Here is a 13,157-nt window from a genome sequence, read left to right as displayed (position 1 = left end):
AGTGCTGAAGGAGCGCTTTTATGGTAGAAGGAACTTCATAGGAAGCTCCCGGGGTTAACTTATTTGGTGTCTGTCCCTCATCACTAGAAAACGTTCCTCTGTGAGGCTTCCTGTCCAGCACAGTGTGCGGTCCTGAGGACTGAGAATACGTTGACACTTGATACTGTGGGTTATCTTCTTGACCTGGGCAAAGTAAGGTCTCTGTCTCCAGTTCAAGATCCGTTCCCGTGCCTCACCCGCTATTCTTTGTGGACCATTGCTTCCTGGTAATTCTGTTTTCCCGCACTCAGTCAAGAACTGCATTTGTGACAAACTCTTTAGTTGCATATTTGGTCCTCGTTCTTCGTACTCTGCTTTCACTGACCCGGGACCCTACCTGTTATGGTCACGGGTTTTCTTTAAGGGAACTGATTGTGGGCTGTTCAGAGCCAGTCTGTGCACTATTTTATGTGGAATAAAAGCAGGAGTCCACTGAGTACACGGAGAAGCGAGTCTGTGCGCTAAAATCTCAAACGGTGTTCCCGCAGGTGCAATTATCCCTCAGACTTATTCCAAAAGGCAAGGCTGGGTTATGATCGGATGCTGCTTTTATTTCCCCCCCCACCCCCCCCAATGAGAAAGGATGTTGGTCCTGCTAGTCATGAATAAGAAGGCGGGTCCAGCAGCATTCGCCAATCAGGGACGCTGTTACTTCCTTGCTGGAAATGTCGAATGAGGAACAAGAATGTTCCGCGGTTTCCGCCCCTGGCTCCATTTTTGAATCCCCTGTAGCTTTTGTGAGGTGTGTGACAGCTGGTTTCCGTCGGTGTCACCTATTCTGTCGGCAAGCCCCTCCGAGAGGACCTCTGCGTGCGTCCGGAGCAGGACATGGTGAGTGCGCGGTGGCTCCTGGAGTCGTTGGTGCAGCCTGGCGCCGCCGACCTGACGGTCCCCGGCGCTGTGCTGCAGACTCTGGGGTGGAGACTGGCACAGGCGGAGCCGGCAGCTGGCAGTCGAGAGTCCGCTCCTGTCCTGTGGCTGCTGTGAAACTGCTTCATCTCAGTCCCCAGGCTGTCGTGGGGAATTCGCGATGATTCTCCGCCTCCGCCGACGATGCAGCCTGCAGGGCTGGAGACGCGGAGTTCGGACTGTGCAGGGAAGGGACGCGGGTGGTGAGCGTTGCTGCCTGTCTGCCTTGGCACACTCGTTTCCGACCTGTTTTATCGTTTTCCGTAATCTCTTTGGTGTTGTATTGCTTTTGCTCGAGGGTACTTCTCCAAACTGAAGGGATCTGTACTGCGAGTTTATTTTTATTTTATCTTTTTTTTTTTTTTCCGTTTTTCTGCCGTTTTTCTGGAGCTCCATAGTAGTTGTCGATGACCTTGAAGTTGTCACCCTCCGTTCATCTCCCAAGTTTTGGAGTTGCGAGGAATGAGTCACCACACTTGGTTTAATGTGGTGCAGGGGAGGAAACAGAAGGAGGGAGTCTCTGCGTATTAAGCAAGCACTACCAAGTGAGCCACATTCTCAGCCCTGCTGCACAATTTTAAAAGTAGAGAGGAGGGAGGGAATCCCTCTTGTGTAATTTTGTTTTTGTTGTTATTGTCCTTTTTTTCCCTTTTTGTTTTGCTTTGGATTTTCCAAGACATGGTTTCTCTGCCTACACCTGGTTGCCTTGGAACTCAACTCTGTAGACCAGGCTGACCTCTCCCTTCCCAGGGCTGAGATTAAAGGTGTGGACCACCACCACCCAGCCTCTCTTGTATGACTTTTTTAAGATAGCAAAATGAGTTATAAATGAACCTTTTCATACTGTCTTTATTGCATTTTATGTTTTCTCACATCATGCCTTTATTTTTATTTAATTTAAAGAAATACTTGATCTCCTTTATTAATTTCTATGAGCTTGTAGATTTTCTGTAATTTCTGTTGCTATTGGCTTTCAGTCCTATTGCATTGTGATGAGCTAGAATACGAGACATCGTTTTAGGTTTCCTCTGTGTGTTGAAACTTGCTTTGTATCCTCATCTAGAGACTTTCTGAGATGCTTAGAAGTGTGTGTATTCTCTTGTGTTTGAGTAGAATATCCTTTGTGTATTTAGCTGGTCAACCTATTTTATGGTGTCATTCATTCTGTTTGCTTGTTTGTTTATTGTCCTTTTGAGACTCAGTCTCAATTATGTAGCTCCAGCTGGCTTCAAACTTGCTATGTAGACCAGGGTGGCCTGAAATTCATGGAGATCTACCCGTATCTGGCTTCTGAGTGCTGGGATTAAAGGCATACCCCACCGCAGCTGACCTCATTGTGTCATTAATTACAGATTTTCTCTGTTTATTTCTTGCCTAGTTCATCAGTTGACTGGTGAGTTGGGTATTGAATCACTGAGTATTACTGAATTTGAATTTCCAATCTATGACTTTATATGTAGTTGTTTTGTGATGACATTCTATTGGAGGTGTGACCAATCAATCACCTTTTCAAACCAGACAGGAAACCAATAATATACTGAAGTATGGCTACTACCAAAGTCCCGCTTGGTGAACCAGTGAGTTTCATTGGGGCCATTACAGAAATATAAGTGAGGAGTTACTTACAGGGTCAGAAATGAATTAAAGACAGCTGCATTACCAAAGCCAACTGTAGCATGGATGACAGCTCAGGAATGGCTGTCAGCCAGAGAACCTTGCAAGCTTGTGGGCAGTTCAGCAGGTTGGGCACTGCTCTTTGCTGATAGTTCAACTGGTCTGACCCTTTACCAAGCAGGTTGGCTGGTCTCTGCTTTTTCCGGGCTGCTCTGCTTGAAAGAAGGAACCAAACTGAAGCTAGTTTGGATAGAACTTCCATTTTGAATAAAGGTCAAATGAAGTTTAACTTTCCAAGACCTTCCTGGGTGACCCAGATCCTGGTTGGCAAGTTGAGGCATGAATGATGGGCAAACTGCCCAGCCGCAGGAGTAAGACAACCAATGAGAAGAAATATCCCTAGGAAAGCTCCTGTTCCCTGAATACTGATTGGTAGAAAATGTAACTGTAACTTGGTACAGATGTTTGTGTGTTTTATGCTTTCAAAGCTCTGTAACATTCTGCTTCAGGGTCACATTTCTGCTCCCGAATCTGTTCTGCATCCCTGATATATCAGCAGCACCTTGATTACAATAAATATTAGTTTTCTGTATTTACTTGGTGTTTGAATTATGTTGCATTTGACCAGACCCCATAACATGCTGGTCTAAACCTCTTCCAGGCAGCTCAGCTGGTCTGAGAGTCTTTGTCTGGAAATAATCTCTCTTTTTGAGACAGTGTCTCACTATGTAGCTTTGACTGTTCTGCTAATCATTATGTTGACCAGAATGACCTTGATCTACCTGCCTCTGCCTCCTAATTGCTAGGATTAAAGACATGCACCATTATGTCTGATTATTAATAGCTCTTAATATAATGTCTTAATTCCTGCCAGGTGGTAGTAGCACACACCTTTAATCCCAGCCTTTGGGAGGCAGAGACAAGCAGATCACGTTGGGTTTGAGGCCAGCCTCATCTATGTAGTGAGTTCCAGCACAGTTAGGGCTACAAAGAAAAACTATGTCTTGGGGAGGGGAAAAAAAATCTTAATTCCTACCTTACTGTCAACAATGGATACCATCTTAGGGTAAAAGGAATTTAAACTGGTCTTCCATGCAAATGAACCCAGAAGGCATAGCTATTGTGTATCTGATAAAATTAACTTAAAACCAAAACTAGTCAAAAGAGAGATAGAGTGTCATTTCATACTCATAGGAACACTCCTAAGAGGAAATTGCAGCACTAAACATGCATAACAAACACAGGTACCCAATTTTGTATTAGATCTAGACATACTGCTAGATCTAAAATTACAGGTAATATATGACTTTTCTTGTTGATTGATTCATCTGGACAAAAACTAAAGAAATCAGTAGACTTAGTAGACATGTACTAGATCAATACAGCCAAACACTGAAGAATACATCATCTTCTCAGGAGCTGGTGGAACCTCCTCCAAACTCAACCACATTAGGACAAGAAGAAATCTCTACAAATATAGAGAAATGGTTTTCTGTTTGTCCAAGTGGACTAAAGGTGGTTATTATCTGCAATAGAACTACAAAAAGTACAGACTCATAGAAACTGAGCAACATTCTACTAAATCATAATTAGATCAAGGAACAAAATCAAGAAAGAAAAAATTAAATTCCTAAAATTAATGAAAAACCACAGTGTAAACAAGTCTATGAGACAGAATGAAGACAGTTTTAGGTTTATAGTATTGGTAGCCAATATTTAAAAAAAAGATACCTCACAAATTGGTAAATTAATGATGCACCCAAAGTTCTTAGAAAAATAAGAAAAAAAAAAGGACGTCTTCATGTTTTATTTTTTTGGAGTCAGTTTTTCTTTTTCTCTCTCCTTTTTGATAATTCATTTTGAGACAAAATTTTGTAGCCCAGGCTGGCATAAATCGAATTATCCCCTTGCTGTAGTCTCATGACTATCAAGATCGTAGGTATCAAGGCATCTCAATGCTTGGCTTAACCACCTCTAATTATAGGGCTATGGTAGCAAAGCTTAAAATTTAACAGACGACTAAGGTTTTTCCATGCTCATCAGTTTTTCACATAGCAAGGCATTACTCCCTATTGAGAAGTGTTAGCTCACTGAATCATAGCCAATGAATACAGTGAGGGAAGGGAAAGGAACAATAGAGAGGGTCAGAAAGTGCATGAGTTACAAGTATAGGATCAGCATATATGTCAGCAAGTTCCACCCTACAATATCAGAGAACAGGCCATTGAAAATGACCTGCTTTGCTGCTCCTGTTTTTAGTAATTTTAGTTCAAGGTCTTTCTCGATCCCTCTCTTCAATAACCTTCCTAAAATATCCAAACTGTGGGTGTGGACAGGGTTGGAACACCAATTATTGCTTGGGGCTTTGAAAGGAAGATTTGGTGGCTAAGCATGCACAGAGGGTTCTGCATTTTGACTGAAAGGGGGACATTTGGAAAGCCTTGCTCACTTTTGTATACTGTAAAGATTTGTCACTCGTTTGGTTTAATAAAATGCTGATTGGCCAGTAGCCTGGAAGGAAGTCTAGGTAGGGCAACCAGACTAAGAGAATTCTGGGAAGAGGAAAGCAGAGAGCCAATCACTAGCCAGGCACAGAGGAAGAAAGAGAATGCCTCACTGAAAGACGGTACCAAGCCACATGGCTTAACATAGACAAGAATTACGGATTAATTTGAGTTATAAAAGCTAGTTAATAGTAAGCCTGAGATAATAGGCCAAACAGTTTATAATTAATGTAAGTCTCTGTGTGTTTCTTTGGGACTTAACACTGCAGGACCAAGGTATAGAAACTTCTGTCTACAAAATCAAAACCACAATCAAGAATGTGTGGCTGTATGTTCCTCAGTTCCCTTCTTCCTCTAATATAATCCTGCATACAAGTCAGGGACTGCTTCCATGCACCATGAGTGGTTTTTCTCACATTAACTCATGTAATCCCTATAATTCCTCACGTTAACCTTTATCTGCATAACCACTTAGAAGTGTCTTCCGAAGCACATGTTCTAGATGGCTCTGCATCCTGTCAACCTGTCAGGTAAAACCACCCATCCTAATATGTGCACTGTTTTAGGAGCCCGTGACTTTTGAGGATGTGGCTGTGAACTTCACTTCAGGCGAGTGGACTTTATTGGATTCTAGTCAAAGGAAGCTCTACAGAGATGTGATGAAGGAAAACTTTATGAACCTGATCTCCATAGGTAAAACACACTATGATTCCTTAGCTTATTCATTCAGACAACTGTTTCCTGCTTACATGTATAGTGGTTTCTGGTTTGAAATATCGAAAGGGAACATGTAGTGAATTTAATGTGCCTGGTCACATCATAAAATCTAGAATGTAATAAATTTTTATAATGTTGACTAAGTCATAATTTCTTTGTATTTACTTCTAGAGAAAACACATGAAGAAAATGTTGAAGAGGACTATCCGAGTCTCAGGAGAAATCTGGGGTAATTTATACTCAAGAGAGAGGAATTTACATCAAACATTTGGGGATAATAAGACAACTGAGAACCTAGTATATTATCCAAATATACCTAAGTATAAATTAATTCTAACGTAGATGTTTATAAAACTGCAATTGGATGTGATCATTCAGAATTTGAATATACCATCTCTGTAATTTCTGAATGTCACCAAAATGTGCTGCAACATTTAACTATGTAAGAGATTTTTTTCAGTGGTTCATTACATAAAAACTTGCCTCATACTCAGAAGTATTTGATGTATTTTTATGATGTTTTCTGAGGGTTTTATATATAAGGGATGTTTGTTGTTGTTATCTTGGTTCTTGGAATTATTCGGTTTTTTTATGCATGCTTTGTTTCATGTCTGTCTGTGTTCAGCTTTCATGTAGTACATGAATACATTTTGACCTCTTTTGAAGGCCAAAAGAGGGTATAAAACATCCCCCTCCAGCTACTGCTTATCTTGGCTACTGTTAAACTGCCTACTGGGGCAAAAGCTCCCCCTGCACTGTTGAGCAAGATTACAGGATGTGGGATTTGGTCTAAATGCTTGGGGCAACACTTAGTTCCCAAATAATTGAGTGTAGTCTCAGCTGACTGGAATAAATCCTTTTAGTTGGATATTAAAAAAAAAGAAATAACAAAAGAAAGAGTGTATAAGATCCCCATCCTCTGAGGTTGCAGTTACAGACAGTTGTGAGCCACCCGTGGTGCTGGGAATCAAGCATGGTCTCTCTGGAAGAGCCGTCAGTCCTCTAAACTTTTGAGTTACCTCATTAGCCTCAGGAGAGCTATTTTTAATTTGCTTTTTTATTGCTGAGATAAAGACCAGGACAAAAGACAACTTTACACAAAGGACTTATTTCGGTGCCTGTCCTGACTTCCGTATCACAGTCTCTCTTCATGGGAAATAAGGCAGGAACTCATGCTGATCAGGAACCTGAAGACTAGGCCTGAAACAGGAATTATAGAGGAACACTGCTTACTGGGTTGCTCCTCAACACTTCCTCAGCTTTATTTCTCAGGTTTATATGCTAATAATGGGTGGTACCCACAGCAGACTAGGTCCTCACACATCAATTATTAATCAAGAAAACACCTCCACAGATTGCCAACGGGCAAATCTGATGGAACCATTTTCCTAGTTGATGCTCCCTCTTCTCAGATGGCTGTAGCTTGTGTCCAGTGGACAAAACCCTAACCAGCACAATTGACTCCTTGTGATCTTGGCATACAGATTCACCACTATTACACCATAACTTTTCCTGTTCTGTTTGTCCCTATGAACTCATGTTATTATCACAATATAAATCAGAGCATAACTGTAGGAATCCTACAGTCTTAAAAACAATTATACACTTTAAATATTTAGTGTGTCTTAAATCCAAAATGTCTCCTCTCTGGGTTCCTGTAAAATCATGTATACGATAGGCACTTCTAACTTCAAAAGGAAGGAAGCAGAGCACAGGTACCATTAGCTCAAAGCAAACCCATAATTCGACAATGTTAATCACATTCTGTAGCTCAGTGTCCTTCATCTGGGCTTCACTCATGATAGTCTAGTCTCCAAAGGGCTAAGGGGACACAACTTTTCTGTCCTGCTGTCCACAGCACACATCACTTGACTCCTAGACTCAGACTACCTCAAGGCCACAACTGCTTCTGTCCTTGGCAGTCATCATGGTGTTGGCATCTCTCATCTGCTAGGATCCATACAGGTCGCAGCTTCCCCTTCACTTTCTCATCTCTGTCCAGGAGCTCCAGCCTTGGTGCACAATCTCGTCTGTTCTCAATAAACCCTTCGTTCTTGGTGTTTCCACTGCACCTGGGGTTTCACCTTCTGCAGTGACAGGAGATCCTGGCTTTTCACTAAACCCTGTCTCAGCTTCTCTCCATGACCCCTTCATTCCTGTAAAATGCTGCCAATGTCAATACCACCTGACAGAATCTTACACATTGCGTGCAGCCTTGGGCCCCTGTGGTATTCGTGTTGACCGAAATCTCTGAAGATGTAACCTCAATGCTTGTTATCATAGCTGATTCCTTAGCCCCAGCTGACCAGAAAGCATAGATTATTAATATAAACTGTTGCTTGAACCTCTCTATTCGAGTCTGCAGGGAACACTTAAATGTGCCTTTGAGAGTTTATTTAGGAGCACAGCTGCTGTTCCTCTACTCAGGGAAGGTTCTCCTCCTTGACAAAGCACACAGCTGCAAGAGGGATCGGTCCACTTGGAGCTGTGAGGGTGGAAGGGGACACTCCTTTGTCATCCACATCAGCCATGGTGATCAAGGGTATGATGTAAGTTGCAGCCAGGTCAGTCTCAGACATTCTTCAGAAACTTGCCAAGGCCAGGCTTTCATTGTTTCCATTGCTCTTGCCATTCTTACATTCCAGTCTGCCTAAACTGATCGTTAGACTTTGAGCACTCTCTGGCTTTTCCAGTTGAAAGTTCTAAGCACTATCATGGTCCTACCAAAAACAGTAAGGTAAGGTCTGCAACAGCAGTACCCCATGGAAAGGGCACCAATTTCTCCTTTAGTTTGTGGTCTAGGCCTGTGATAAATATCGTGACCAAAAGCAACTTGGGCAGGAAAGGGCTTATTTTGGCCAGAAGCTTAAGCTGCACAGGTACTTGGAGGCAGAAACCGTGGAGGAGCAGAACTTACTGCCTTGCTTGCTACCTTTTTAATTCAGCTCAGGCTCACTTTCCCAGGGGAGGCACCAATCACAGTAAGCTAGGCCCTCCCATGTAACTCATTAATCCAGAAAGCAACCCTTTAGAATTACCCTCAAGCCCATCTGATGGAGCCATTTTCTCAATTGAGGTTCCATCTTCTCAAATGTCCCTGTTGTGTGTCATGTTGATAAAAGTCTAACCAGCACATGTTATGTATTTCAAATGCCTAAGTAGAGGCATATTTCCTAATGTCATGTGATTGTTATTCTTTTGTACTAACATCAGAAATTTGGCTGAAAATTTTCTTCTTTCATGTTCACAAATCTTTTTTATGTGTGTGTGTGTGGTTTCATGTGAGTTCTTGCCACACGTGTGAGGAGTTATAGAGCCAGATGAAGACTATAGGCCCCTTGAAGCTTAAGCCACTGTGAACCCATAGGTCTTTGGTTTTCTGGAAGAGGAAAACCTGAGGTGTCTCTCCAGATCCTTTATAATTCTTATGAAAATAAAGTTAACAATCTATTTATTTTCTCATTACAAGATCTTTATATGTGGCCCTTAGTGGTCTTAAATTTCGAGTCTTTCTGCTCTTGCCTCTGGAGTACGATAACTCTAGTGGAGCACAGGAGTCAGTCACCAACATTTTCTTTGCCTAAACAAAAATATACCAGCAGCAATACGTTCTTAGGCACCAAAGGATTCATTTATTGGAAAATACCTTCTCACACACTAAAGAGTTCTTGCTGGAAAGAACTCTTACTAATGTAAACATTATGAAAAGGCCTTCACTATTTCCATTTCCAGTAATTAATTCTCTTCTTTTTTTTTTCAGAACTCAGGTGGTTGAGAAAGATGGTGAATATGAACATTATAGTCAGTGTGAAAAAACCCAGCAACAGATTCCAGAGCCTATTGTTAATGAGGACATGCCTCCTTCCATAACATTATATAAAAGCAGTAGCAGTTTGTGTATAAGAAACGTCATGGGTAATTTGCCCTCAGATGTGCCCCTCAGTGATCAAACTGAAGATAAACTATTTGAGTATAAGGAGCCTGTGGAGAAGGCTTTTAAACATGAAAAATGTTGGGAAGATATGGGTCAATCTGAGTCATTTCAGGTACATGAATGTTCTAAAGAAAAGTCCTCTGAAAGTCAGCAATGTAATACAGCTTGTGGGAGTCTCCACTGTGATCAGCATCAGGAGCGGACTGACACTGGAAACAAGCATGATGAGAACGCCATTACAAACTACACACATGGCCAGAGAGACGAAAGTATCCATACTGAAGTAAAACCATTTGTATGTAAGCAATGTGGAGAAGCTTTTGTCAATTCCAGTCACCTTATCAGCCATGAACGAATTCATATTGTAGAGAAGTGTTATATTTGCAAACAATGTGGAAAAACATTTAGATATTTGTCATGCTTTCAAAAACATGAAAGAATTCACAGTGGAGAGAGACCTTATGTGTGTGAGCAGTGTGGGAAAGGATTTATCCAGTTGAAATACCTTCTCATGCACCAAAGAAGTCATACTGGAGAAAATTCTTATGAATGCAAACATTGTGAAAAAGTCTTCACTATTTCCAGTGCTGATGATGTCCCTGAAAGAATTCACTGTGGAGAGAAACCGTATTCATGTAAGCATTGTGGAAAAACTTTCACTAGTCCCAATGACTATAATAGTTGTGAAAGTATCCACACTGGAGAGAATCCCTTTGTATGTAAAAAATGTGGGAAAGCCTTCAAACGTTTGGGTCATTTTATGAATCACGAAAGAATTCACACTGGAGAGAAGCCTTATGCATGTAAACATTGTGGGAAAGCCTTCACCAGTTCCAGTGACCGTAATAGCCATGAAAGAATACACACTGGAGAGAAACCCTTCATTTGTAAAACATGTGGGAAAGCCTTCAGTCGTTCTGATTATCTTATCAATCATAGAAGGATACACACTGGAGAGAAGCCTTATGCATGCAAGTATTGTGGAAAAGCCTTTGCCACTTCCAGTGACAGAAACAGCCATGAAAGAATTCACACTGGTGAGAGATCCTTCCTATGTAAAAAATGTGGAAAAGTATTCATTCTTTCTGGTGACCTAATCAAGCATGAAAGGATTCACACTGGAGAGAAGCCTTATGCATGCAAACATTGTGGGAAAGCCTTCACTACTTCGAGTGCTCGTAACAGTCACGAAAGAATTCACACTGGAGAGAAGCCTTATACATGTAAGCATTGCACAAAAACTTTTACCACTTCCAGTACCCGTAACAGTCATGAAAAAACTCACACTGCAGAGAAGCATTTTGCATGTGACCTTTGTAGGAAAACCTTCAACAGTCAGAGTTCCTATTACACTCATAAAAAAATTCATTCTATTCAAGAGAAACTTTATGTATGTAAACACTGTGGAAAAGAATTCACTTACTGTGGTAATTTCCTCAAGCATGAAAGAATTCACACTATGGAAACCGTGTCCATGTGAGCAATCTGGTTGTGTTCCACAAACCATCACAAACCCACATACAGGTTCATAGAGAGGAACTTGTTCAACTATAAATAGTGTGACGCTCTGGCTTGCCAACTTGTGAGTTTAGATGAGATGGCTCAGTTAGTAAAGGATCTTTTGGGTAGCCTGATGATCTCAGTTTTAACTGTGGAAGTCAGATGGTAAAAATAGAGAGCCATTTCACAAAAGTTGGCTTCTGAAGTCCACATGCGCACCATTGAAGGTATGTGTGTGCAAACACAAATGAAGTAAATATAGTGCTAAAGAAAAAAAAGAAAATTTTGCTGTGGAAAGAAGCAGATATGACCAAAAATAGTGTAATTTCAGCCCTATTATACAAACATTCTGGATAAAATCCTGCTCTGATCCATATTTTAATGCCTGTTTATTACAGCTAGGATAAGGAGGCTAGCAAAATAAAGTATCGAATACAGGGCATTTGACTACCACTTGGAAATTTTAAGGTGAACTTGTTCCAACCAAATGAAAATTTTAATGAAAAAATTAAGAAAGCTATGATTTTCAGTTGAAATAAAGCTTATAAAAATTTTCATGTACTTAAATCTTATGAAGAGAATTTATGTTTGTGTAGACTATTTTACAAATAATCCGAAGAAAGTACAATAAAAATTTTAACATTTTGATCTTTGGTCCATTCCTATACAAAACTTATATTTTTGCCTTTTTGTTTTTAATCTTGGAGTTAATATTTGCTCAATAATATTGGTATAATTTTCTGGTCTGCTATTCCTGTCCCTGGGAAGACAGATTTCTAAGAAATTGTGTCTAGCAATAGCTAGCCTTTGAAGAAACAAGCGTGGAGAGATGGCTCAGTGATTAACGACATCTGCGCCTCTCCTGGGGGCTTTCTTTGGAATCCAGCATGTGTATTGGGTGGCTTTCAACTAACGTTAACTTTAATTCCAGAGTTTCCGAACACCTTCTGATCCTCTTCAGGAACCTGTACAATTATGTGCATACATAAATAAATATGAAAAGAAAAAGAGAAGAAATGGTGCTTCAGAGAGAGGGCTCTGTAGCTAAGAGCACTGACTTCTCTTTCAGGTTTTTCTGTGTCTGTGATTGAAGCAGAAAATTTATTACTTCCTATTGTAATATTTTCTGTGTCTCTTACATAGCAGATTACTTTTTCAACATACCTATTAGTTCATTAGTAATTATGTTTGTGTAAAGAAATTTCAAAATGACTTTTTCTTTTGGTCTTTCAAGACAGTTTTTCTGTGTAGTCCTAGTTTTCCTGGAGCTCTCTCTGTAGACCAGGTTGAATTCAGAGAACCACATGACTCTGCTTCCCAAGTGCTGGGATTAAAGGTGTGTGCCATCACTGCCCAGCCCTGAGTGACATTTCTATAGATTATTATTTTTTAATTTATTATATTATTTGTGTGTGTGTGTGTGAGTATATGTACATTCATTTAAGTGGGGTCTGGAGAGGGCGTAGGACCTCCTGGAACTTGACTCAGCTTCAGTTTTAGCACCATAAAGTGCTAGGAACCAAACTCTAGTCCCCCTTAAATACAGCAAGTGCCCTTAATCTCTGTGTTCTCTCGCGGCCTCTATAGTAACATAGATTCTATGTGTTTTATTAATGTTTCTCTGTACTTGAATGATTCTATTTTTAAAAGCAGTTTTAACTCATCATCTTACTCTTTTTGATGGTTTCATGTATTTCTATAATAAATTTTTGTATTTTAACTTCCCAGTTCCCTTCTTTCATCTTCCCTCTGTTACATCAGTACTTCTAAATAGATACGCTTCTTAATTTATGAGTATGAACATGAGAATTTTCAAGGCATTTTAACATGACCATTTATCAAGACAATAGTATGTAACTGCTTAGCACTGGTGACCTGCCACAGGCTCTTGACGAGGTTTCAAGAAACAAGACTGGAGAAATAACTGCATCTAAGAGTAC

General features: G+C 40.5%; 1 protein-coding gene across 2 annotated transcripts; it reads left to right on the top strand.

The window, feature by feature from the left end:
* The first annotated feature begins 725 nt into the window (after positions 1 to 725).
* LOC119808264 (zinc finger protein 14-like) lies at positions 726 to 12,508 on the top strand. 2 transcript variants are annotated; one of them, XM_038320692.1, is made up of 4 exons: positions 726 to 870; positions 5,633 to 5,759; positions 5,955 to 6,012; positions 9,544 to 12,508. In XM_038320692.1, the coding sequence occupies exons 1-4, from the start codon at positions 868 to 870 to the stop codon at positions 11,195 to 11,197; spliced, it is 1,842 nt and encodes a 613-aa protein (XP_038176620.1). In that variant the 5' UTR covers positions 726 to 867; the 3' UTR covers positions 11,198 to 12,508. The 2 variants fall into 2 exon arrangements, with proteins under 2 accessions (XP_038176620.1, XP_038176621.1); XM_038320693.1 differs by lacking the exon at positions 726 to 870 and adding an exon at positions 1,023 to 1,151.
* The last annotated feature ends 649 nt before the right edge of the window (positions 12,509 to 13,157 follow it).

The sequence above is a fragment of the Arvicola amphibius genome, chromosome 2 (assembly GCF_903992535.2).
Source record: "Arvicola amphibius chromosome 2, mArvAmp1.2, whole genome shotgun sequence".
NCBI classification, from domain to species: Eukaryota; Metazoa; Chordata; class Mammalia; order Rodentia; family Cricetidae; genus Arvicola; species Arvicola amphibius.
This window is presented reverse-complemented; position numbering and strand designations above follow the sequence as displayed.

Excerpts from the sequence above, each read along its gene's own strand:
- LOC119808264 (XM_038320692.1), top strand. Across the intron at positions 5,760-5,954 it reads TATGAACCTGATCTCCATAG|AGAAAACACATGAAGAAAAT; the intron begins GTAAAACACACT and ends ATTTACTTCTAG. Across the intron at positions 6,013-9,543 it reads AGTCTCAGGAGAAATCTGGG|AACTCAGGTGGTTGAGAAAG; the intron begins GTAATTTATACT and ends TTTTTTTTTCAG.